This window comes from Branchiostoma belcheri, unplaced genomic scaffold, assembly GCF_001625305.1.
Source record: "Branchiostoma belcheri isolate BF01 breed outbred unplaced genomic scaffold, Haploidv18h27 scaffold28, whole genome shotgun sequence".
Taxonomy (NCBI): Eukaryota; Metazoa; Chordata; class Leptocardii; order Amphioxiformes; family Branchiostomatidae; genus Branchiostoma; species Branchiostoma belcheri.
Window position 1 is genome coordinate 2,514,176 of NW_017803887.1, and position 27,990 is coordinate 2,542,165.

The 27,990-nt window shown below is 38.4% G+C and overlaps 1 protein-coding gene across 1 annotated transcript; it reads right to left on the reverse strand.

Moving 5' to 3' along the window:
- On the reverse strand, positions 1 to 27,990 carry LOC109472716 (nephrocystin-4-like). Its single transcript, XM_019772568.1, has 32 exons — positions 27,817 to 27,990; positions 20,195 to 20,350; positions 19,428 to 19,677; positions 18,453 to 18,617; positions 17,785 to 17,921; positions 15,854 to 15,910; positions 15,358 to 15,494; positions 14,408 to 14,546; positions 12,651 to 12,863; positions 12,425 to 12,472; positions 12,014 to 12,156; positions 11,373 to 11,514; positions 11,049 to 11,146; positions 10,556 to 10,744; positions 10,194 to 10,292; positions 9,786 to 9,900; positions 9,406 to 9,549; positions 8,529 to 8,630; positions 7,477 to 7,591; positions 6,972 to 7,061; positions 6,317 to 6,426; positions 5,882 to 5,992; positions 5,459 to 5,560; positions 5,055 to 5,179; positions 4,527 to 4,716; positions 3,766 to 3,852; positions 3,268 to 3,424; positions 2,715 to 2,883; positions 2,038 to 2,209; positions 1,660 to 1,839; positions 1,350 to 1,493; positions 1 to 810 (listed from the first exon to the last, which is right to left on the reverse strand). Exons 1-32 carry the CDS (start codon positions 27,976 to 27,978, stop codon positions 670 to 672), a joined length of 4,389 nt encoding a protein of 1,462 aa, XP_019628127.1. The 5' UTR covers positions 27,979 to 27,990; the 3' UTR covers positions 1 to 669.

Consider the following 27,990-nt stretch of genomic DNA (forward strand, 5'->3'; position numbering starts at 1 on the left):
ACTGTGACAACGTGGCCTTTGCAAATAGGATCAAAGTAAATATGGGTCTACATCTCATGACTATACATTTTGTACATGTTGTATACAAAGCAAAAGATCTACTAGTAGACAATATAAAGAACATAGTATCTTTTGAGCTGTACTGAGATTAAACATTTGTTATAATTTTCACACATTATACATATTACATTAGTGGCAACTTAAAGGCAGAAACTTTAGCCCTTTTACTTCAACATATATCTATTATGATTATAGAAAAATGTACATTATGTGAGCATAAAACGCTCAGACTAGAACAATACATGTACATGCATAAGACGCTTTGGAAGGAAGAATTGGCAGGAAATCAAAATTTAATCAAAGACTTTCATACATACACAATGTCAATATTTTACAAACAACACAACATGAATAGACTTTAACAAGTAAACCTTTTATTTACAATACAGGAAAAAGCAATGTACAAAACAGAGTTACATCTTTACTACTTAAAAGATAACAGTAAATATATAAATAAACATTATCAGAAATGATTGTAATAATAAATTACTGTGTATTAACCATTTCACTGCTGAAGTTGAATCTACTCTATATACTGAATTTGTATTGCTGAGGACTTAGCATGAGGGGGGTTCAGAGTATACTAGTACTATTAGGTAATATCAGGTATTAGCTGTAGTTTGCTTTGATGCAAAATGTCTCTTCATTTTTATCATCCTCGTCATTGATGAAGATGAGGATGTTTGTTGTGCCCTGCTGCTGACTGGGAGCAAACCTCATCCCGATGGTGTACACATCCCCTGAACCCAGCTGGAAATACAAATAAATACTTTCATTCAAATGTTGCATGGATGAAAGACCTTTAATGTACATTTAATAATATCAATAATATTATCATCAGCCTCTTACAAGCTAAGTATAGGTCACAAAATAGAATCTGATACAAAACGTATTTTTGAGTCTCAGATTGGACATGATACTTTGGAATAACTGCTCATATGGGGAAGACCGTGGAAAACTTAGCTAAGTTTTGTTCCAGACATAATGCAGCGGAATTGGTAATGGGTACATTGTTAATCACATACAACTGTATGACGTAACTAATTATAATAATGATTTCATGTTTCATATAAGTACACATCGATCTCTGATGACCATATTCTGTAACCCAGGGCGTACAGGGTCACATCCCTGTCAATCAACTTAGACCCTCTCAGTTCCAATCTACTCAGGGACAGAAAGCACACAACTCTCTTAACCAATGCTGCAAAAAACAATACTTCTGTCTCAGAAGTAAAAAAAAAAAAAAAAAAACAATTTCAGGTGTGCATACAAATGTATTTACTCACCTCGAATGTGTTTTCCTTGAACTGCAGCAGGTCCTGTCTGTTGGTGTGTAGGATGAAGGTTTTCCTGTGCATGTAGGGGTTTGTGTAGGGGATCCTTTTGTTGCAGCCTTTACCTCCTCCTATTGGCAGCTGCAGATCAAATGCCTGGCAGGGAAAACAAAATCTTTTCCTTAAAAAATGTATAAATATTGCTCTATGTGTAACCTTGAAGACACTGTTTGGATTGAAAGCAGATTAGCCCTATCTGTGAGTTCACTTGGTTGTACTCACTGTTTATTGGACTACAAAACAAACAATCAAACAAACAAACCTTGGAGATGACAGCCTCTTTAGTCTGCACACAGATGAGCCATGTGCGGATGAGTTGGTGGTACTCCGTGTCCACTACATTAATGTACAGGAACTTGCTGCCCACAGACAGAGGTCTTACACCAACGTTCACCTCGTGGACTGCATTGGCTGCCAGCATGAAGGGTGTGTCTGGGGAAACCTGAGGAGAAAACAAAATAAATAGAAAGGTAACATTGCTGAATGAAAGACTTCAAAAGAGTCTCTTTACTCAGTGTCTTACAAACCTGATGAAACTATTCATGGATGAAGTTATTCATGTATTACTAATCAATAAACTACTGTGTGAGTGTACCCCACCTGTATTTCTGTAGGGTGTGAGGGGAAGACCCTGACCCACCTGTATCTCTGTAGGGTGTGAGGGGAAGACCCTGACCAGACGAGAGGCGTTCGTCCCCCTCAGAATGAGAGAGAAGCGGCTGGTCTGCCCCTCCACACAGCTGATATCAACCCTCTGTAGGGCGTGGAGGTAGAACTGCCAGATCTGACACGGCTTCGACTGGTGAGGGTCCCTGGGCAAGGAGACAATTTTTTTATTCCAACATTTCATGACTAGACATTTGGTGACAGCACACTCAAGCTATATCAACATATTTTATGCCGCCACTAACGCAGAGGATGAATACAGGACAAGACAATACTCATTTTCACTTGAGTTAAGTGAGGAAAGTCGTGTAAAGTGCCTTTCCCAAGGGCACAAGATCGGGGACTCGAACTGTGACCTCTTGGTTCCGAATCGAGCATGCTGCTGCTACGCCACACGACCCCAATTACAATTTTGTTTAGTTTCCTTGATTATGAAGTGGCTTAAACACAGCATGAGACCAATTACAATGAATCACAGTTATAAGTTCTTGCGAAAATAAGTAAAACATGCACGGTAGGCATTATTCAATGATAATTTGGTAACGAAGTCGATCAGTGTAATGTAGCCAGCTGCTGCCGCGCCGCGTGCCTGCAAAGCTGGTGTGTTACGCTGATGGACGGTTATACCGGCTACACAGATACAGAACGTACGTGTAAATGATGACAAAGAACTTCTTGACAGAAGGAGACGGGCCACAGGCTACTTTAAGGAAGACGTCTTGTGGCTCGCCCGCCTTGACCTTCCTGGTCTCACAGATGACGTTGGGGTCGCTGCAGCAGGCTGAGACACTGGTGAACCCACCGGCTGTGACAACTGCTCCTGGGAAACAGAACAGGGACATGGGAATCACATTATCCCTGCAAAATGTGATGTCTTGTTGTGTGAAGGTAAATGCGTGTAATCAAATATGTATAGTATAATTATTATTATATCACTATTACCTAACCACTCAAAAATCAGTGTAGCTGCATGAGATAAGTTATTTTTAATAAAAAAAAATTAATATAATTAAATGTAATAGTAGTATAATTTGATCATAATGTCTTATGATATATATTATATAGATTATTTAAAAACAAATGAGAAGCCTATGATGAAATTGCATTCTGTTTAAAATTCTACAGTATCTATGATGCTGAATGAGATGATTCCTTTAATAATAAGTAAAATTGCATCACATACATGTAAATGTATAAACTGTACCTTGTAGCTGGTGGTATGGTGGGAGTCTGATTGCTTTCTTTAAGAAGGACTGTTCAGGGTGGTAGAAGCGGAAGGTCTGGTCCACCACGTGAGGCTGGGGGCTGACGTTGACCGTCAGGATGGACACGGGACGGTGGTCAGCAGCACGGAAGTACACCTGGTATAATAAATAACTCACTTGTATTAATTTCCAGTAGAAAGGAATTAACGGAAAAACTATAATGATTATTATAATTATTATAGTTTTTCTGTTAATTAATAATAAAGACTAATACATGTGAATGAATATCATCATGACTCCAGGAAGAATAGTGAGCCTATGCATATACTCACTAATGGAGATCTTTCAAATAATTTACATAATTACATTGTATTTAGGAATTCACAAATACTGAAGGTAGTGCGGAATTAGAGTGTCAGTTTTATGTAATATGTTTACTTTTTCAATTTACATGTATAACTGTGCGAAAAAAACAACAACAAAAAATGTACAAACACCTTGATGTTCCGTGAGTGGTGCATGGTGGGACGGAAGCCTGTCATCAGCTGTGTCGTCTGACTTGGTATCATGGTGTCAGACGGACCCTGTTCACAAACGTAGCAATGTGTGTAAACAAAAAAAAGTAAAAAAAGGTGTGAACAAGAACAACAGGTGTGTGGTATACACAAAAACATCAGATTCCCAATCATGGTTCTGTTTCTATCCTCCAAGTCATCTAAAAATTTTCTATCTGTTCATTTCGTGTTTTTTTTTCAAATAGATGTTAAATTTGTGCCTACTATATATCCCTCAGTCAAAACTTTTCCTTTAACTTTTTAGTTACTGTTACAGTAACAGTAACTGTAACAGTAACAAAAAATGTTTGAGCCCTGCTAACAATTAGCTTGAACAAGTACAAATGTATAGTACATGTAGTAAAAAAAGTTTGTACAACTACATATTTTTCAAATGTAAGTATTTTTTTAATTTGTGGCTGCGAAAAAGTTTGTTAAGTTTGTTAAAACTACTTTCAAAGTATTGCAAAACAATTTTATCTTATCAATAATTTACACACTGTAGTATATTACATGTAGTTTTGAATTTCTCTTAAAGCATGAAAAGTTTCTCTAGAGTCTTCAAACAAGGTAATTAATGTCAGCAAGAAGTTATTTCTTGGGTTTTACTTTTAGATAAGAGTAGAGTGACACCTGCATGCATGCAACCTGTTATCTTCAAACAATACTCATCATATATGTGTATGAAATTTAAAAAAATCTACCTGAGGTTGGACGGTGTGGTCAGTCTGCAGACTCTGGTACTTGAAGGGCACGTAGACAGACTCCCGCGGTCGGAGGAAAATGGCGGGAAGGCCGGACACCGAGGTCGTACCAAACATGCTCTCCTCCAGGGGGGTGTTCAGGTCGTGGGCCTGCTTAAACTGCCTCCACTCTCTCACATCAGTGACAATGCTGAAACAATGAAAATATTTCAAATTTTATGGACACGGACAGTGCAGCGTAATGGTTGGGTATTTGGCACAGAACACAATCATGTAGAAGATACTACCTGCATGTAGCTTAGGTTAGGGACGTCCCTCGTTCCTGTGTTTTGGAAGAGCTGCAATTAATGAACTCACCACAAAAACCAGCGACTTGAAAAAGTCACTGTGTCATGCTTCACTTCAGATGAGAATGACAAAAGAAGACTAACACACTCTAAAAAAGTTGTTTTAGTTTTTTTTTTTTTTTCAGGACAAACTTCACGAACATGCACCTGCAGTTCCAAATTAAAGTGACAGGTGTCTCACCTGAGTTGTGGAGAGTCACTGTCCACAGTGATGGTATGCTCCACGTTATACGGGTTCTTCAGTACAAACTCAAAGAACTCGGCTGTGCCCAGACTGGGGAAGACTGTGTAGTGAGTAGTAATGACCTGGGACAACAGAAAATACAATAATCTTCTCTAATTAACAGAACATTTTTTTCTATAAAGACCTGTACAAAGTGCTGAAGCATTGTATGCCTTATCCTTTGAAAAATGCTGATAGGGAGAATTGAGTGTGACAGGCTGAATAAAACTTGACGAGATGTTGGTTAACTTGAGGAATGAATCACCTCCACTACAATGTATTATAATTAATATATAATGTAAAGAGAATTAAAATTAAATGTGACAACTGACAGTAAAACTACTTGAGAATAAAGGAATCACCTGTGACAACATGCTGGTGATGCCATCATGTTTTGTCTGTTCTCTGTACAGTTCTACTGTTCTCAGGTCCCTGTTCCTCTGTGCTTTCTCTTCTTTCTGGAGCTGAGAAGAAAAAAAAACACTTGCAGGGCAAACACATAATGTTTAGTGCCTTCACAGAGTGTCACATGTAAAGCCTAATAAACCCCTCTATTTGTTCAGATAATTTTATCTAAAACACAATAAATTTCATGTTTATGTTAAAACAATATGGTCACCAAAATTCCCCTCCAACACTTGCTACATAATATGGCCCAACACCACTGGTTGTCTGATGCAACACCAGTTACCATAGTGACAGACATCTGTTTCAGGTCATTGGCCTTTTTTGTTTTAAATTGAAAAATAGCAATTAAGTCCATATAATGATGAGATGCCACATACCAGTACAGTGTTGACAGTGTTGAGGTCCTTCTCACAACCCTGGGTCTGTCTGACAGCCTGCATACGAGCCAACTTTCTCTTCCTTACTGAGTCCAACTCTCCTCCAGTGTCCTGTCAGAAATCAGGATCACAGTACAGTGTACATTAAAATTCTATCATATCCAAAAAGTAGAATCTACGTGTCATGTGCATGTATGCCTGAATGAGTTAAGGTTAGGATGAAGCATGGTTTTTACTACATAGTTTTTAAGTACTCAGTATCTAAGAACACAGTACTACAGTTAGTACTAGATTTAAAGAAGGCACCTGCCTGGAAGTGAACCTATCCAGAAAAGTGCCTGAGTACAGAGGATAAAGCATGGTTCTGGGTACAACAGTAAGAACAAAATAGATAAATATTATTATTATAGTATATTTTTAGATAATTTTTCTCACCAAACTTGCTAGCTGGGTGATGTTTGGATCCTTTCTTGCAGTGAGGACCAGTGCAAGTTCATTGTCTGTCTCTGCCAGTCTCTTAGCACAACTGGTCTTCTGTTTCATAACTGTCATTAAATTGAGAAAAATAATGGAAAAAACGATGATTCTTTACAAAATCTAGTAAAGCTTAGCATACAATGTAGTACTAATAAATTGATCTTGTTGCACTTGTTATGAAGATTTTGTCCACATTTCCCCAATGTACAGGCACAATGTTCTACCAAATTCCTAAACTCCTATTACTGGTAGCATCAGATTTTGTAACACACGCAACTGCTGAGTTTATTTAGATTAAACAATTAGCATAGGGCCTAGTTGCTATTCTCCCTGCGGCCCTACTATTGATACAACACTACTACATGACACACAGGAGAGTAACGTTATTATACAATCACTGTCATTTTGACAATTAACAATTATAATCAAGCAATCAATACTGTAACATAAGACAACTTGACATGAGCTCCATATTATGAATACCAACTGTTTGATACTAAAATGACTACTGTTACAACAATTGTGCTCTTACAGCTTATGAGTAACACATGCTAACACATAATACTGTAGCACAGTACAGCTAAAATGATTGTAAAGATCCAGCCTTACTTACGTGGACTACCATTACTTGTATTTGTGGCAGCTGGCCCTATGTGAGAGGACGCAGAGGGAACCACTCTGGATGGAGGTTTTGGAACAGTCACTGTAGTTTTTGGAAAAAAAGGAAAAGTATATTCTGTATCATTCTGCATAGCCGGTATAACCTCCCTTCGGCGTAACACCTCAATCCTTGGTTGACAACTCTGGTACTTGAAAGCATGACTGTTTCTTGTTCTCTTCTGGGCTGGTATTAGGTATTGGGAGACTCTTTTTACACAACCAAGTCTTTTATTCAGCCGACGTTTTGGTGACCGTCCGTCACCTTCCTGTGCTGCAATGCAATGTGAACCAGTCAGAATTGCCCTGATAAAGGTGACAGACAGTCACCGAAACGTTGGCAGAAAAAAGACTTGGTTGTGTAAAAAGAGTCTATTTACTCAGAACGTAAAGGTATCAGGACAGTAGCACACTGCACACGGGTGGTTTTTCACCTGTACCAGGTGTAGAACTATGCTCACCTGTGCCATCTCCCCTAGCCTTGTCCTGCAGGTGCCCCACATTAGCCATGCGCAGGTGCAGCCGTCCCTTCAGGAGGGTGCTCACTCCTACTGGACGCACGCTGCCTCCTCTGGTCTGAACACAGTAAAGGGAGAAGGGAACAAGTCTTAGGGTTTAAGGATTTAGGCACCTTTCCGACATGTTGGAAGCTGTACAACATCGCTGTCTAAGGATCATCGGAATTCCTAAGGACGCTCTGCCTTCGCTGTCCAGTAGGCGTGACACAGCCACACTGAGAACATTACAGAACATTCTTCAGGACAGCAGTTCTCCCCTGAATGAGTTTCTCATCCCGCCGTGTGTCAGCCGCTACAGTCTACGGCGAGAGGGCCGCTTCAGAGCAACCAAGAGCAGAACAAAAAGACATGAACTCTCATTTGTCCCCAGAGCCCTGAAACTGTTGTACCACTCTGGCAACTGAACATGATTCTTACAACTCATGTCCAACTTACTGTTTCCTAGCTATATGTAAATTCTGCATTAATACTAGTACTTGTTCTTCGAGGAAATACTATATTTTGTCAGTGTAAAGTGTTTTTAATCGCATTTTTAATGTAGTTTTTATCGATCTACTCTGTGTATTTTAAACGTTGTCAAATACTGGCTCAATTCATGTTTTTTTAAACTTTTAACATGCCATGCCAATATGAATAAAGCTGAATCTGAATATATAAAATACTACCTGCCTAAACACGGGTGGGATCACCCAACGGCTGAAAATATTTTTGATTTTTTTTCAGTGTATCTGTTATCGTGTTTGCTTGTGATTCCATACTCAACCCATATTTTTTTTATATATAATGTGCTGGGGATGTCAGTAACACAAGCAGAAAATTAGGTCAAAGTTCCTTAAAAGGTCACTGAAAAGGTAATCTTATTTCCGGTCTTTAATTCCTAACCATAAGATAAAGAAAAAACAAAAACAAGTACTAACTGTGGGTTGATGAAGAGACAGAGTGTGTCTCCCCAAAGTAGCTAAATATATAATAACTCAATATTTGCCCAAACTAACCAGGTCCCCTGTCAGAGTCGGTGTGTCCTCAGAGTACTCTGTTGTGATGACATCAAGCTCATGAGTCACCTGGACAGCTTCACGACCTTGTCTGCACAGGTGCTGTTTACAAAAACAACACAAGAGTAAAAATTTAATGATGAATAAACCTGGTGAGATAATGGCCTTTGTCACTTTGTGATGTGTAGATGGTCTTAGCTTTAAGAAGATAACCTTATACATACATATTTTGCCTTGGAAATAATAATAAGATATTTCCAAACACCCCATGAATCCAGAAGGTTGCTGTCCCTGGTGCTGAATCAGATTCACACTGACACTGCTGTCCCTGGTGCTGAACAGCAATGAAACTAACGTCCCTGTACTGAATGACAATTATACTCAGACATTGCTGTTGCAGGTTCCTAGTACCAAATGATATTCACACAGTCACATTGCTGTCCTTAGTGCTAAATGACATTCACATTGACACTGCTGTCCTTGGTGCTGAATAACAACAACACTGACACTGCTGTCCTTGGTGCTGAATGACATTCACACTGACACTGCTGTCATTGGGGCTGAATAACAATAACACTGACACTGCTGTCCTTGGTGCTGAATGACATTCACACTGACACTGAATGGTACAGAATGGCATGTACACTGAAACTGCTGCCCCTTGTACTTAATGGCATTCATGCCGACACTGCTGTCCTTGGTGCTGCTTGAAATTCACACTAACATTGCTGCCCTGGTGCTTTAGAATATTTACATTCCTGTTCTTATTCTTGCCCCTGGTGCTAAATGTCATTCACACTGACCAAATGATAACAGTTACTCTCTGACTGTGAAAGTTACAGTGCATCCACTTTTGTTTGTTTGTTTGTTTGTTTACCTTAAGGTCCATGGCACATGACCCTATGAGTAGTAGAGAGTCTCCGTCCCAGACATCTATGTGCAGAGTCTGTACTGAGAGGAACTGGACAAATAGTCTGGCTTCTCCAGGCTTCAAGAAGGAAGGATCTATGTGGTACTTAGTCTGGAAAATGGGGAGAAAAGCACAGACAGTTAGACTGCAAAAACACTGTACATAATCCTCTGGAAATAAAATAAAACAAGAATCAGAAAATCCAAATGTTAAGAAATATACAGTTACAGAATTACATCATATATTGAAAGGAGTTTATGCTCCGAAACATTCAATTCCTCATATACAGTCTACAAGGCATGTACAATGTATTTATAGGAAAACTTGAGTTAGCTGCAGTACCCCACCTGACAGCCGGGGGGACTCTGTACCACTGTTCCGTCTTTGTTGATTCTGTACAGGATACAAGGCATGGAGCCGGGGTCAGAGGTCAGCTGCTTGTCTGCGGCACCCAACAGGAGTCTGTAAAATAGGGAGTACATGATGGTGTCAAATTAGCGTTGACTTGAGTACATTTGTAATACACAGAGACTATGTTGGTACAGGAATCTATTAAGTAATCTTGTTGTCTAAGAGTCAGTTCTGTTATAGGATATTTAAAGTTAAAGGCATTCAATGCAATTTCAAGGCATCAAAACAGAAATTCTAATTGTTAATTTTCTGTTCATTCTTTTAATGTTAAAACAAACAGATCCAGACTACAAGCTAGTTGAGGAGAATTAGAAGTGAGAGAGCTTGAAAAGAAGTTTTTGTACCTTTCTGTAATGAGTGGAGGAAACCTGTAGAACTGGAGAGTGAAAAACACAGTGCTGGGCTGGGAGGTCGCAGAACCACTGGGTTGGGCTGAGAGCATCCTATATGTAGCATAAAGACCATTTACTTTCATTACAATTTTATATTTTGTATCATGTAACCAATTGATAAGTTGTACTCCAGCTACTGAAAATTTGATCTCTGTAAATTGTGTGTTGGAATGAAGTTCAACGTTTTACTATGATTACTACCAACACAGATGAACTTTCATGAAAAAATCACTGAAAATCATCTTATTTGCAATTCATCAGTTCTAAAGGTTTATATTATTTGGCAAAGGTTACACCAGAATGATGTAACTTACTTTGAGAAGGCAAGGAACTGGAAGATGATCTCATTGCTCTGCAGGGGGTCTGCCTCCTCTTGTTTCAGGTTCACAGTCACATGATCACCGGGGTCAACGACCTCAGGAGACTGCCCATGCCTGTCCGTGATTGGTGGGAAGCCGGCCGTGTAGAGTCGGGCATAGGCCGCTCGGGACAGGCCCTGGCCACTGGACCGAGAAAAGTTTAGAGTGTCAGAATTGTCATAAATAATATAATTTCATGTAAATAAGCAAGTGCAAGGCTCCATCATTAGTATGATGTCAAATTTTATGCCCCCCCCCCAAAAAAAATAATAATAACTGCAATATAGTTTGATTCTTGAATACAGTCACTGTGATAGTGAAGGCTAGAAGTAACCGTTGCAATTTTTCTTTGGGATTCCAGCGAAAGATTTGGCAAGATACAACTCGCAAACAAACATTTAGTTTCATAAAACATTGAAGGCAATAAACAAACATACAAACAACCCACCTTTGTGTTCCCCTGGCTGACAACAGTATTGGAGCATGTACAGGTGTGTAGGGTAGTTCTGTCAGCTCTGTCATGTCCTCTGTTCGAGCTGTATCAGGCTGGAGGGGACACATAACAAACATGTTAGGTCAGGACAACAGGAAAAATCTGTATCACATATTACCTGCTCTCAGACTGGTAATATTACATCATAATACAAGACTTAATTGTTTTCACATACAGTATGCTTACATGGAAAGACGAATGACAATGAAAATAGGTAAAATGATAATCATTAATTTTATAATATTTATTTATAATGATTTGAATTCAGGCACCACATACCTGCCCATCTGATGTGTCCATGGTGGTGTCCCCCAGCATGTGAGGGGGGGTCGTGTGGGACTGGGGGTACGGGAGGGAAATGGTGGGGTAAGACAGGGGAGGGGGGAGACTGCCAGGCAGGGGGGTGCTGTAGGCTGGAAGTCTGGGGGGGGGGGTAAAGAGGAAAACAACACAATCAAAACAAAACAATTTTTAAAGCAATGTTTAATTTTATGTCAATTTGTGTGGGTAACTAACACACTGGAAAAAAAAACAGTTCAGTTGCCTTTGGACTGTATTTTTTGTATTCAGAATCTCAGAAATTAGATAGCTACACATGTACACAAATACTGTAAATCACTGTATATTTGCTGGTACTTATATTTGCAATTTTCACAGTCACTTCAGAATTTGCACTATGAATTTATCACCATCACAAACAAATAATACAAATAATTTGCTGGTTTCTTTCTTCTGACCCTTCTGCCCCTGCAAACATAGTTCTTCTAACATGTTCATTTTTGTCAGACTGCAAAATTTTGCTGTACTGCCAAATAAGGATTTACTGTAAGTTGTTGTTGTTGTTGTCCGTCCATCGTACTCAAAGATGAGCAGTGACATCAGTAACTGTTACTGTTAGTATTAGGTAAACTAACTGGTACCTGTGTTCAGTCCTGGGACTGGACTTGGCACTGCTGGGCAGCGGAGGTCGGCTGGACACCGTGGTCGGTCTCTCCTGCATGAAGCTGCCGTCAGACGTTTCCGAGTGAACCGACGCCGCGTACGGCTGGCCTGGGATCTGTAACTGTGCCACAACATGACCATTCAATAAGATCCATGACTAGTTATCAGGTTGGTAAGACACTGAGTAAAGAGACTCTTTTTACACAACCAAGTCTTTTATTCAGCCGACGTTTTGGTGACTGTCTGTCATCTTCCTCAGCGCGATTCTGACTGGTTGCAATGCAATGTGAACCTGGTCCAGTCAAAATTGCCCTGAGGAAGATGACAGACGGTCATCGACCATCACAAAAAATTGAGTTGAACAAAACAAACTTTAGTCTTTGCATTACCATTTGGTTTGGAATCTGGTCCTGTGCATCCATTGATCTTGGTGGCTCCTTGTTTAAAAAGAAAAAAAAAAGAAAATTAAGAATTTGAAAGTCCTTAATTTTCCAGACACATGTCGGTTGCCTTCTGGGATTCAATGGGAAAATGCACTTTAATTACACGCAAACTCTGAATAATGTCATTTTTTAAAAATCTCTTGTTTCAAACATGACATCATGGTATACTCACGTCGTCTCTCCTGAAGGTGAACTTGAGTGACCCGGCGTTCTGTTGTTCTGCCCCAGACTTCTGACAGAACATCATCACGTTGTCTGGGTTGGGCGCAGACCCACATCCCATCGCCACGGTAACCTCGGGCCGTCCTGACGCCGTGAACGGACACCAGGACACCCACAGGACAGGAACTGTGATGGTCTGGGCTCTGGACATGCTGCCTGACAACTGGGGAAAAATAAAGGGAATCTTAGTTTTTCTAAATATTTTGCTTGTTGGTTTGCCATGCTGCTAGTAAGAGCTGTGGCCATTTATAAAGCAGTTATTGCCAATCTGTTGTCTAAAATATTTTAAAAATACAAATTTTAATTTTAAGCACCTAGAGGGGAATAGGGGGAAGGATAACATGTGCATGTAAATGTAGATGGGGTGTTCAGAACTTCTCCCTTTCCACTGTGTGTGACTAAGGTTTAAAACTCTTACACAATCATGTAACGTTACATGTATACCTAAGGCTTCTTGTTATAGCTGTGGGGTGGTTAAAAACAATCATTATGTATTGTTGCATAGCAGATTAGTGACAGTTGAAAGAAAACTGTCACTGTAGTCCAAATGCTGTGACAGCATTTGGACTACCATGGTCAGTTAATACGGTTACAGTATCTACACCAAAGATTAGCATACCAAAAGGCAATCTGTCGACCTGTTAAAAAAAGAAACTTAGTGTCTTAAGCACTTCTGTCCACCTGTTAATGAAACTTAGTGTCTTTCAGCTGCAATAATAGGGAGTACTGACTGAAGAAGCAAAAGCAGAGAGAAAAGAAGCTTTTAATTTGAAACCCTGTCTGGTCCTTGTAGGATGCAGCAGAGAGATATCAGCAGCAGAACAGCTATATGAGAAAAAAGCAGCATTTTTATTTCATTGCCTTAATAAATAATAATGACTGCAACTCTGAAATAAGAATGATCAACAAAACTGATGATGCATAAAAAGCATATCACCAGATGGTTAAATTTGCACACATCAGATTTTCTACAAAGTATGTAGAAAGCCAAAGCTGAGGTCATGAGTGAATGACCACATACTTGCCACTCTCTGTAACTTTGCCTTTGCATGAGCTACATGGAGAGAAGGGATACTAAAAATGTGGATTAGAAATTACCACAATATGATTACATAACAATGTATGTAATGATATCAGTGTTTTTAATAGAATGTATAACGAGGTTGTTAGGCTGTTGTGTGATGTACACAGGGATAGCTAACAAATGTAAATATTACTAGAAAGGCCGACATTTGCTCGGAAGCAAATGCAGCAAATGGCTTCACCACATCCCCCGTACCAAAAATGGATGTATCCCCCTCCCACACAAGTGGATTGTTCCTAATTCACCCCTGTCCAAAATTTGAAGTGTTTCAATAGTCTATACCCCTGTGCAGCAATGGAATCTCCCAATGCCTTCTGTTGGAACATGAAGAGACCTGTATTATTATGTTTACCGAAGGAAAACATATTGTTTTTACTCAATTTCCTCTTCTCCAAGCACTAACCTCTGACATGATTTGTTGACGTCTGTCACCATGGTGACTGGTGTTGGGTTACATAATGTTGCAAACTTCATGGTCTGCTCTGCTCCTGTCACCATATACTAGTAGTATATGTATGTGAATATGTTTGAGTAAAAATTAACAGGGCAGACCATGTCCGAAGGTAAACATTATGCATTTGCTTTGCAAATGTTACTCTTACTAGTTGTGTGGTTAGCCTGACCTTTGCCCCGGACATGGCGAACGGCACAGACAGCGTGTACTCCACTTGGAACACGACGGCGAATGATGCATCCTGGGCCAGGTCTGACAGCTGCACCTGACTACGAGCCACCAGGCAGCTGCTGTTGCCAAGCGACGACCTGTAAACAATGCAGAATTATTTAAATATCCAGGGATCAAGATACGTTGCAGTACTTTCAATTTGTGATATGTAGTAATTCATTGATCACCAATCCTTAGTCTATTCTCTTAGGTTACCAAATTTTACGGTTGCAAAGTTAACAGTTCTTAAAATAGCTTTTAAAAAATTGCATCTAAATCGGACTATAATAAGTCTACGGACTTATCTAAATCTTTAGGGATGAAGATACTTTACAGTATTTTAGAGATGTGGTATGACTGTATAATTTAATTAATATCATTGATTACCACAAATGATTAAAGCATCAGTCTATTCGTTTTTGGTTACCAAATGTAAGGTTGCAAAGTTAACAGCTTTTATATAGCTTCAAAAAATCTGCATCTGAAACTTAAGTTTATGATAATTCAATAAATTTGTGTGCAATTGTTGTAAAAAATAAACTCACAGTAATCAAAAACAAAGAAAATGATAGTTCATTCAAACAAAAGTTCAGAATTTTAACCTTTCTAATGAATATATATCAACTCAACTCTGACATTATTATTCATAAAATTAGATAAAACATCCAAGAACAGGATACTGTCAATGGTAAAAAAAAAAAACAAATATCAGTTATCAAGGCCTAAAATAAATAAAATTCAAGAATGTTTAGAGAACAACATTCATTGTACCAGTCCTGTGGAAATTGTACCTACATTGTACAATTACATGTACTAGGTGCTTTGAACTCACCATTCAATTTCTTGAAAGTGCAGTGTTAGGTATTATAGGGTACCCAGCAGAATTGTGTTGCTGTTAAAAGTTCTTACTTTGACCCAAAAGAGGGAGTTCTCCTGTGCCCCTTGCCGATACTGCCAGACCGTGCCCTGCCCTGGGTCTCCACTTCTGGTGCCAGAATCACCACCTGAGGCTTCTGTACGTAACCCCAGCCATTGTGGAGACCAATCTACATGTATAAACAAAAAACAAGGTAATGCAGGATAAAATTGTCTTAAGTTGAAAATAAACCTCTTTGTTACAGTTGAATGTAAAATGTATTATAGTACACACACTCGGGTACTTCCTTACCTGGAAGTAATACATTCAATCAATAATACAATTATAATTATTATATTTCAAGTGATTTAATGATTTGTTTTGAAAATCTGTGATGTCTTTTTAGTATTTACACCATGTACATGTAGATGCAGAAGGCAGAACCAGTAACAGTCTTGGTCCAGGTGGTAACAAATATTTTATGCAGTGAAAGATTTATCCACAAAACATCTGATTCAATAATTTGGACCAAATCAAATTCAATCTTACCTGTAATCTCCTCTCCACAACATTGACTGTTGAACCGTCACTTGGGCCGATGTTGTCCTGTAAGATATAATATTTGTGTAACTACATGTAAGCATTCAAATGACTCAGTCTGTAATATGCCATGATAGGCTCAAATTAGGTGGACAAACAGGACAAAACACAGGACAACACAGTCACATCAATATAAAAGAGAACAGAGTAGTCATTTTTATTGAAATACATGTCATTTTTATTGAACTACATGTCCATTGCAACAATTATTGTTTTTAAAGCTCAGTGCGATCTGAAAAGCAAGCTGTACCTTTAAGTTAGTAAGAAAACAAAAAATCAAAGCAAGGAATCAGATCTATGAGTTAGTTATATTATATATAAAAGTCAGAGGAAAATTATAAGTTGAACATAGTCTTAGGGCTGGAACGACAGCCAGTCAGAATTGGGCCACTGCTTACAGGTAGTTTACTGCACAGTCTCATTGTGACAGTAGTGAATTTTATCACTGTGACAATGCTTTTCACACACACGTCAGACTTTTGACAGAAGCAACCATTAAAATTAACATTTAGGATCTAAGACTGTATTATCCATAAGGGGACAGCTGAATTTTGCAGAGCACATGCAGGCATGTCTGTCACAAGCTTTAGAAGAAGCCCTCACTTTGCAATCACACAACAAAAACAAATTTAGATGCAGCTAAGCAGTGAGGACTGAGGTAGGATTTTTTGCAGGTGTGTTCTATTTGTCAAATACAGGAGGTGTGAAGAACACATAATATCTAATAATATAGAACTTATTATCACTGACAACAATAGTATGGTGACCGTCATAAACTAGCCTGTTAGTACATGACAACATGATTGTTGTTAGATGTAAAATGAACATCATGAACTTTAGTAAGAAAACACAATTTAAGACGAAATGATTTAGGAGCTCAGGATATTTCAAAATTTAAATGCATGGATTAGAGTATTAAATGTTTAGGATTGTTATCATGCTGTTTGTAATGCAAAAATATGTTATGAGTAAGTTATACAGTCACATCATCTCATTTATAAAAATATATATGGTTGTTTCTATTTATGCGCAAATTAAAAATTGAAGGACTTTGTTTATATCAAAAGAAATTCAGTTTATTCGTACTGAAATGTACATTCATAAATTTTTTTATTGAGATTAATATACACTGCAGACTGAAATGATGATGTCTGTGAATGTTTATTAGTTTGTTTGTCTTAGTTTGTTAGTGGTGAGGATGGCTTTATTCAGGGTTATGGTTCTCAGTCCAGACTGACTTACCAACGACACATTAGACCCATGGATGTCCTAACATTGTGCAAAAACACATGTTATTGAGTGATGGGACAACACTACATGAATATGGAACCAAAACAACAAAAACATAAAATATCATACATGTGCTGGCAGTTATTACAATGTGATATTTGGTAATAATTATTATACATGTAATTATATTATAAGAGCTGCCTAATTAGTGGAACAACTGCATGATACAAACAATAGCCAACCAAATAAAAGAAAACAAACATTAGGCCTAGGAAAAATGTTGTGTTTCCTGATTTAGTTCTGAAAAAGTTAGGATCGTTAGGTAGGAATTCTTCTTTTTTATTAGACTTTAAGCAATCTCTAGTGATCAAACTTAACCAGTTTAACAATTTGAAGGTAAAACTTGCATGAGAACACTTATATTTTCAATGTCAATGTTGGAAAACTTATTGTGCAACGTTTCATCACTCAGGTGTCTGATCATAGAGCTAAGAGAAGATCAATTTATGTCCCTTGCAGGGGTCCACTGACTCCACCCCCCAAAAAATGCTAGAGTGGCAGTTTTTTCTAAGGTTGACTACAAACCAGGAAACACAGCATTTTTTTTCTTATCTTTGACAGAACTGTAACAAAGAAAAGATCATACAGACCCTTTGTAGTCGGTCATCGTTGGTTTTTTTGCATAAATCTTCCTCAAACTTGGCGAGGGAAGGCTCGGGGGTGATGGAGATGTTGTCCAGGTGACTCTGCAATGTCTTGAGAAGTTTGGGCTTGAGAAGATTGTCCGCTGAAACAAGATTGTCTTAACATGTCACAACTTGGAAGTTTCACTGACTGACTGAACTACTGTCAGTGATTTGTTTGTCAGTGACTGAATTACTCAGACTAATGACTGTCTGACTGACTGACTGACTGGCAGACTGACTGAATGGTTAACTGACTGACTAGTACTCACTCACATCCCAAAAAAGGTAAATATAAAATAGTACTGTAACAATGTTTATATGATGTATACCTCTGTGAAAATGGTATCAATTGTTTTAGTCTAACCCTCTTTTTTACTGTCAGCATTTTTGAACTGTATAAATTGAAGAAATGTTTGTGTACTGTGCATTATCTGAGACTCTTCCTGTAACAGGAAGTAAGGCTCAAAGATCACGGAATCTTTCTACAGCCCAGAGGCTTTACCCCTTTAGGATACGGGAGGGGGATAGGTCTTTTTTTGGTACGGAGGATGTGGTGAAGCCATCTGCTGCATTTGCTCCGGAGCAAATGTCGGCCTTTCTAGTTCTTACAATCTTGCTTGCCCATCACCTACCATTTTCCTTGCCCTTGCTTCTCTGCTCCTGTATCCCTGGGATGACATCGTTCCCTCCCACTAGCACGTTCTCTGGCACCAGGTGTAGGATCTTCTCCATGGCCTGGTGTGTAGACAGGCTGAACGCTATCTGACACCCTTTTACTAGCTGGATGTTCTCATTAGCTATATATAAGGGTCAGGAAAAAGACTTAAAACTTCTGAGTAGGAATTATAGCTGAATTGTACATTTAATACATACATGACTGTTTTCTTCAACATTATGTGATAAAATAAGTCTTGGCACCAAACTTAATTTCACTTTATTGGTGTGTTAACAACCAATGAAAGAAATACTGGGTAAACATTCAATGGAATAGGTTTTAGCACCAAGGACAGATAACATGTACAGAAACAAGGACAAATAGCATTGTGCAGAACCAAGGACAGATAGCATGCACAGCACCAAGGATAGATAGCATGCACAGCACAAAGGACAGCATGTACAGTATCAAGGACAGACAGCATGATCAGCACCAAGGACAGACAGCATGATCAGCACCAAGGACAGACAGCATGATCAGCACCAAAGACAGATAGCATGATCAGCACCAAGGACAGATAGCATGATCAGAACCAAGGACAGATAGCATGATCAGCACCAAGGACAGATAGCATGATCAGCACCAAGGACAGATAGCATGATCAGCATCAAGGACAGACAGCATGATCAGCACCAAGGACAGACAGCATGATCAGCACCAAGGAAGAATAGCATGTACAGCACCAAGGACAGATAGCATTATACATGTATACAGCACCAAGAGAGGGATGGAAGTTAGTATATCATTCACTACAAAGTAATAGTCATATACCCCTAAATGCAGCAAAGTGGCATTGCACTATATTAGCTAATGTCTGAAAGCATCATTCTTTACCTTAGATGAGGATAACAGAAGAAGAAAAGATTGAGATTTAAAAACAATGTTCTCTTACTTTCAATGGCATCGTCCATGAGCATGAGAGCCCGTGGTGACCCGTGGTACACGTCTAGTTTTCTAACATCTGCCGTTCCTTCACTAGTGTCCTTCAGTTTCTGAGACTTCTGGAACAGTCGGAGTAAAGACCAGCCACAAGACATCTGCCTCCTGGGCTGGCTACTGCCAGGGCCGGGCTCCAGGATACCAACAACTTCTACCACTGCTGCAATGTTAGGGTCCTTCAGCGACGTGTGGAAATATATGGGCTGGAAAATAATACAATTTTGAAATATTTAAAACTTATAGTCTATATCATTTGAATTAAAGTAGCATTTTACAATTATAATAATAATATCAAATTGATTGTTGAAAACTATTTTAATTGGAATGGAGCTCATATAACATCCCCGGTCCATTCTAATTTTGAAGTCAACTGTTTCACTGTCTTCTACTTTTATTTCTGACCTAAAATCTCAAAATCATTAGCTATTGATCACTGTTATTATACATGTTTAACTCATAGTAATTATGCATAAGGTGCATATTAATATTAGGGTTCAAGAGGTTACAAGTATGTACTCACTTGGCATACTTTAATATTATATACGGTATATAATGTATGTATGGTTCCATTTAAAAGTCAAATCAATTTTCTTGCATGTTACTGTTTGTGGTCAAGAGAAAATTTCTTTAAAGTTGCATAAGAGTAAATGAAACTAAATGAAACTCTTGCCTTTGAGTCTGACTAATGTCATGAAGGATTGTATAGTAATATGCATGTACCTGCTGATATTGCAGTTTGTATTTCTGTTTTGCCTTGTCGACTTTTGCCGCCCTGGCTGATCCGACCCAGGTACGTCCGAAGAACGTGTGGTACATGATGTCATACAGACTGACTCGCAACTGATACTGCAGCTGGGCACTGGACTCACCCACATCCTGAAAAGGGGGAGGGAGGGTTTTAAATATTAATAATAACACCCCTATAACATGTTAAAGTTGGTATGATCCGATGCTGATTCCAATGTTCACATGCTGAACATTGGACTTGTCCATTTCCTGAAAGGAGGGAAAGTTACAATTGGTGTTAACATATTGTAGTCTCAATCCTGTAGTCAATGTGTAAGGCTTTACCCTTGGCCTTAGGCTAATAAGATAGCAATGTACTCAGCCATATTCCACAATTCATTAAGCTATGACATTAAATACAAGACAAACACAAACGCACACACACACACACACAGTCACACACACACACACAGTCACACATACTCACTCATTCACACACACACACACAAACACAAACACACACACACACACACACACTTACACTCTCACCCATGATACATACCAGTAATATGATATTTGGTCTTCTTTTCACTTTTTATTTAGAGTTAACAACAGGCAATTATTGGTGACAAGTATCTTTTCTTTGAGACAAAATTTTTCACAATGGGCCTATTAGCCATTGTGTGAATTCTTAATGGTACAGTAAGTATTAATAATAGTACTTGGTTATTAGAACAATGCTACACAATTAACACATTTGTCTTCTATATATAATATAATTAACTATTTCTTCTCAACTGGTCTAAGAACGCTGTCTAAACCTGACTAACTTTCTTTGGAATATAGAATTGTAACTTACAGTAGTGTATGATTTGTCAATATAATAGAGCACTTAAACAGCAACAATGCTGAACCAACAGATGTTATGTCATTGATTGTTAGCAAACTGAACACCTGTCGTCACAGTCAGCACTTTCAAATGGCATCTAACATATTCATATGCCAAACAATTACAAATCCATAGGCCTCGGGGGATTGTACCTAGGTCTCCTTGCCTGACACCCATTAAAATATACATTGTAACTTCCAACACACCTATGTCCAGACAAATTAAACACGACATGTATAAATATTATAGGCTAAAGGTTAAGGTTGTTGGAACATACTATTATGTCAGATACATGGAGGGGTGTAACAGCAGTGGGAGCTGCACAACATGCGATTGCATTATAAAACTATAATTGTATGGCATTTAGATCAATGTTCGTAAATTACTACAATGATTTCAGAAGCTTCTAAAGCAAGTTTTCAAGCTGTTTTTTCTCATTTTGTTTTTTCTTGAAGGTGTTTGAAAAGAACAAATCAGAGGTTCGATGTGTTTGATCTTGATCGGTCTTACTATTGCATGAAATTCAACTGAACTACATAATATTTTTTTTTTTTTGGTTCAGATTTTATTACATGTAATTTCAGAAGTACCTTTAAGTTAGTACATGTACCTACCTTCCTCTCTGGTAACCTTAGTAGAGGTACCTGTTCTACCGACCACAGAGTTAAACAGAACGGGACTGTCTGTCGGTCTGAGTGTAGCGTACGCCTCAGGTCCGCCGGTATCACACGCAGCGACTTCGTACGGCTAACTCCAGCCCGCGTACTTGTCAGCGATTCCTTCTTACGCAGGCTGATCCGTACACTTTTTTGCAGAGTAGAGGTAGGGGAGGGCGACGAAAGACCATTTCGGAGAATGGATGCTGGGGAACGTGTTCGATTTATGTCGCTTTTCCACGACGAAAACATGTCCATCCGACTTAAGCTGGCAATTCAAACAAAGGACAAAATAATAAGTCACTCTCTCTCTCTGTTATGACTACATCGTAAGTTGCCATTGAAAAGAAAATTGGGTTCCACCCATTTTATTGTACGTCAACAAATAGGGCGTAAATTTCCCACCCACTTATACGGGCAATTTGTAAGTCAAAACACGAGGCCTAGTGACATTACAGGAAGAAGAATTATAATGTGCAGTTGAATGAGTGCAAACAATACTGGGTAAATTTTGGAGGGCAATCTAAAAAAAGCATAATTGCTTCAAAGCGGTAATTATGACATCTGAATCATAATACATCAATCATCATTTACAGTAAACTACAAAATATTTTCATACTCATAGTGGTTTTTATGTTTGTTTTCAAGCAGGGAGCTCTCTATGTAATTTATGTACTAGATGTCTGTCTGAAATATGAGTTCCTTTACTGTATTTTACTTAGGCTCATTTGAGTCTTACAGTTAAATTACATAAAATTACATGCCATTGTACAGTTAAGTCCCTGGGAACTACAGTAAGTTAGAGTACTGTACACTCCTTTTTCGCCATAGTTTTCTTTCAAGAAGGTTTTTCGGAGGGTTCTAAATTTACCGTAAACTGCCAAACCTATTCTGTTACATGTACTTGCAGTTAATGTTTTGGAAAATGCACAGTGTGATATGCAGTTGAGAAGCCACAGTAAACATGTGGAAATAAAACCACTGTGAAGGTTTGAAGACTTACAGTACATTGTTCATGTACATGTCAGTCAAATTCTTTTGTCAGTGGTGAATGTCTCAAGATGTACAGTATTGTACTTACTTGTAAAAAAGTGGGGATGACTACCTAATTTCTACACCTCTCTGCTGTTATTTGTTAATAATACATTTTCCAATGCTGTGACTTATATGTATACATTCAATTTGCATTACTAGTATGCTGTCAACACTTCCACTTCTTGATTCAACCAAGACTAAAGTAATGTATAGCACCAGGCATGCACAAAAGTGAATATAGTCTTGAAAGAAAATGTGGGAAAACAAAACAAGTTCATTCAAAAGTGTACTCATCACTCCGAAAAAATCACTAGAATTTGGCAACACTTAAAATGTAAACTATGAACAGTGTAATTTTGAGTGGATAATTCTACCACACTGCAGGTCTGGAATAATTATTGTTACAGCCAGAGTATAGGTGGCCCCATTTAAAAGAGAATATGTATGACATTGTCTTCAGTAAAGGCATTTTTGCATCAGAACCTGAATATTTTTCTTGCCTTTGTGGCTCTTCTGTAGCCCGGTGTTTTTGAGCACCTGGTTTTGAAAACATATTAGTCTGAGCAGTTGCAGGCCAATTTGAATATTCACTCATTTTGAACAAAGCTGGCTTCTTTGCCAATACATATACTAGTACTAGTACATGGTAGAATAACCACTTCAAATAAGAACAGGACAGTAACATTTGGCCCATAACAGTCTAGTAGTAATTTACAGATACTAACAAAGGAATTTACAAATTGCACTGTAAGTTACAAGTTAAAGATAAATCTACATTGTATGCTAAAAGATGCATGGGCAAATCATTGTTACATTCAAATTTCTATTGATATGATATCTTTGCTTACCTGTTACGATCCATATATCAGTTGGCTGAAAGAAATTTTTGCTTGCAAAACTGCAACATCTGGAGAGTGGAAAATGCTGTCCTTTTCACTGTCACACATCTAACAGTCCTTGACAATAATTACCGATGCAAATTCTAACCCTCAACAATCAGCTGTTGTGTCGGGTCGTCCCTGGTTGCCACGACGATTTCCCGGTTGCCATAGCAACTTGCTGGCATCACAACTGAAGCACTCTCAAGCCGTGACCTCTGTTTTTGTAGTCAGCAGACATCCTCTTTGATCCAGTCAACTCCAGAGGAATTGGAGGAAGGATTTGTTTCCTTTTTTTAGTATCAGACTCAGATACAGAAATTTCTTTCTTGCAGATGGGGTGTATTTCTGAAGGATTCGCAGGTAGATTTCTCCTGATTTAACCAACTGTTTTCTTGCTTTTATCTCTTGTTTGTCTCTTTCAATCTGAGGACAATACAAGGGACTGCATTCCTTTTATCCTGGCTTAATAATATTCTTAATTCAATAATGTCAATGTTTCACTCACTCATTCATTCACTAAACCATTGAATAGAAATTGTCTGTTGTAAATTTTGTTGTTCAAACTTAGGACTCAGTCTTAAAGGACAACACTGTCTTCTCTTAAGTCTTTCCTTAAGTCTTTAACTAGTATGTAAATCACTAGGAATTATAAATTGCCTGACATCAGTTACATGTATATTTAGGCCATTTAAAACAAGGTCATTACTGTTACAGTATACATGCCTGCATTGCCACAAAAAATCCTATTGTCATAGATGTATTTAGTGCAAGTTTTCACAAGGATGGTCATCAGTGTGTTAGTTTTTTTTTTTAGTAGTTTGACTAAAATGTTTTGTTTTCAATCACTTTAGTCAAGGACAGGGTTAATCCCCTTAGTACAGTATTGAGTGCACTCTTTTTACTCTCTCTGAACTCTTAATTCATGGGTAAGCTGTTTGCTTTTAGTCTGTTGTGGCCCTGTAGGACTTGGATTTTAGTTGGATTAACTGTGACAAAAATCTGCAGTGCACACATGCATGTCTGTGTATTATTAATGTGTGACTGTGCATGGCTATTTCTTCATGAGTCAATATATGGGCACTAGCATATTGCTCTCGACTATTGCTGTAACATCTTTGAGTCCTAGCTAAATGAACATTACAAAATGGATTTTCAAGTCAATTCAAAGTATTTTTGCTTTTGGACTTCGAAAAGACTAATGAAAAACCAGTGCACTGTTCACAATCTATACTATTTGAATGTATAATCATAATGAAACAGGTCGTTGCCACTTAAATACAGGGGTAAATACACTAAGGCAGAATTTCTGGTTTGCTGGTAATATAAAGACTGACCCACAAAAAGTACTGACGTACTACTGTAATTCAATCTCTGAATTATATATTATGTAGTACAATAATCTCTTTCTTTTGATCTTTATTTGGTGAAAAGTTTAATACACACACATATATATATATATATATGTATCAGCAGGGCGTAGACAATAGTGTAGCTTAGATCTTGATTTAAATTTTAAGATATGTTTTTTGTTTGTTTTTCAGCCAGTCAGATGCTCATCCATACTCCAAATATCTAGACTTCAACAACATACTAAGGGGATTAGAGTGTTTACAGTGGATCTTAACTGAATTGCTATATCTAAGTGTAGTATGTTGACTTACTTGAATGGTAAGGACTCTTGTGCTAGGAGCACTCCAGTAAGGAGGTGGGTGTTATATTCCAATAGATAATCAATCAACATATCATTTTCTGAAATATTTTAAAATAATTATTAGTCAACTTTTCTTGCACAATTCAAAGTCTTAAATGTGCAACATCACTAACCCTACCTTTTTTTACACTTTCATTTGGCATGAATATTTCTGGGTCATGTAGAAATTAATGTTGTGTTTTTACAGGTTTCAGTCCTGAAAAAAACCAACTAGATATTATTTTTATTTTCTTGTAGATTTCAGCTTCAATACCATGATTGCAAACCTGGGATCAGATCCAACAAAAACAAGAAGCCATAGGCGACAATTCTCCGTGAAGTTTTATATATTTCAACAAAATCCCAAGCGTCAACGCCAGACCTACTGTGCAGACATTATAATTAGGCAACGGTTAATACAATGAGGGCGCGTCACAAGCATAAAACATACAAAGAGCTAAATCCATTACTGCTCCCAGGGCGTGTAAAGATACTGTGCTTCAAGTTCTAACTTCATTTTAATTACACACACACAATCATTGCATTCACATAAAGATCGGACTATCATGGTCGTGTCTAGTAACAAAGACAGCCCCACCGTCTTACGGTGCCTGTACCTAATTAAGCGCGCCTGGAACAAGCCAAATTCCAGCAACAGTGGCGGTAAGCACCGCGAGTGTTACTACCGACGGCCAGATAACCAGGATATCTGCTTACAGTACCTCTGCTACCAGACAACTGCCTAAACCTACGGTCTATTCCACAGGATTGTAAAAGTAGGGATGTTTCGAAAATAACCATTTACTCCAATATCAAAACAGCTACGGTAAAAATAAAAAGACGTGCATCATCCCGGACATAATGCAACACCACATGCGAAATTACACAGATATGCGACGTACGGCAGAATGCGTTTTGGCTGCGAACATCTTCCAAAAAACTTGGCATCTCTTAACCATGGGCAAAAACATCTGGAACCACTTATAAAAACCACCCCGTATCTGCTTGAACTTTTACCTCCCCCCCCGCTATTCCAAACAACGCGTTTTTTTGGACCGTTCCAATTCGCCTCGTAATTGTAGGGGTGCGTCTGCGATATTACATTGACCGCGAAAGCAGCAACGGCAAAAATACACATTCGTGCATCAACACGGGCATGCCCGCAGACGGCGTATAAAATTGCGTGCCGATTACACGAAGAGAACCCAGTGTTTTGACTGCGAACATGAAAAATCAGCCGATTACAACACTCCGTCCGGAGGTCCTGACCTCCTTCACGGAGTAACAATGCATCCCTTACTCGATCAATCCACCTGCAGCTGTTTGCTTGTGGACAAATATTTTAACTGATTTAAGCGAGGATCACAACCCGATGCATGATTTTTGTCCGTACGTTTCTCTGAAAATGTGGGGAAACACTAACTATTGTACTAGCAAGAGCAGGGAGGGAGTATGTTTGCACATGTCACTCACCTAGCTAGTTGCACATTTAAGTGGTCAGTGGCCACTGGACCACCTTGGAGCCATGGTTTGCACTACTAGTGTTTTGAGTTTTCATGTAGACATGTGTAGACAATAGGGGCTATATGGGGGTGTAGCTGGGGCTCATATAACGTCTCAGAGCCCCGGCAAAGATGAAGATGAAGAAGACATGATTGTGTTTCTTTCTTATAATAAATTCTATAATGTAATTTATAAAATTGTATAATTGACAATGTCTGTTTTTTTGCAGTAAACACACACACACACACACACACACACACACACACACAGTTGTGATGCATGTACATGTGTTGTCACACACACACACACACAAACATAGTCACGCACACAGATGCATGCCATGCAAGCACTAGCAGTGACTGTAACATCAAAATTATTGTTGTAAGACTTCTTGGTACCCTAAGACACACTAATCACACACACACACAGAAACAGAAACACGTCTCATTCATTTATACACAAATACAATGCAAGAACAACAGAATGATGATAATCTAAAATCTGAAACATACGGTAGTACGTAGATAGACTTATCCTTCCTTAGACATTCCTTATACATATAAATTGTAAAGCCAAGATGTATCAAATGTCATCTTATAATTAATTCTAGCACAGAAACCTAATGTAGCAACATGCAACAATTCCTTATCTCCTTATTATTTTAGCGCATACACTGCGATATCATATCAAATTTAACTATGAATGCAACCACAGAGATTTATCTTATTTGGTTTGTCAATGACCCTGGACGTGATGCCCCAGTTTGGGGCCTTGTCCAGTACAATATATAGATAGATATAGATATAGATATCTTAGAAATAATTTGCATTAATATGCATTACACATTGTTATACACAGATATTCCAACCAAAAACAACAACAGCAAAATTTGTTATAATTTGTAAGCGACGAAAAAATATATATGCCCCCCTCCCCTTTTAAGAATAACAAACGGTACATACCGGCCGATAAACGCCGTCCACTGACTGCAGGTGTATCTGAAACGCGGAAGAATCTTTATCTTCTGTCTCGTCCACCCTTGTTTGTGGCGGAGGCACGACAGACCGGATGGTGTCAGCGGAAATATCTTCCCAACTGCGAGATTTGGACCCGTGCGCCGCCATTTTGGAATTCGG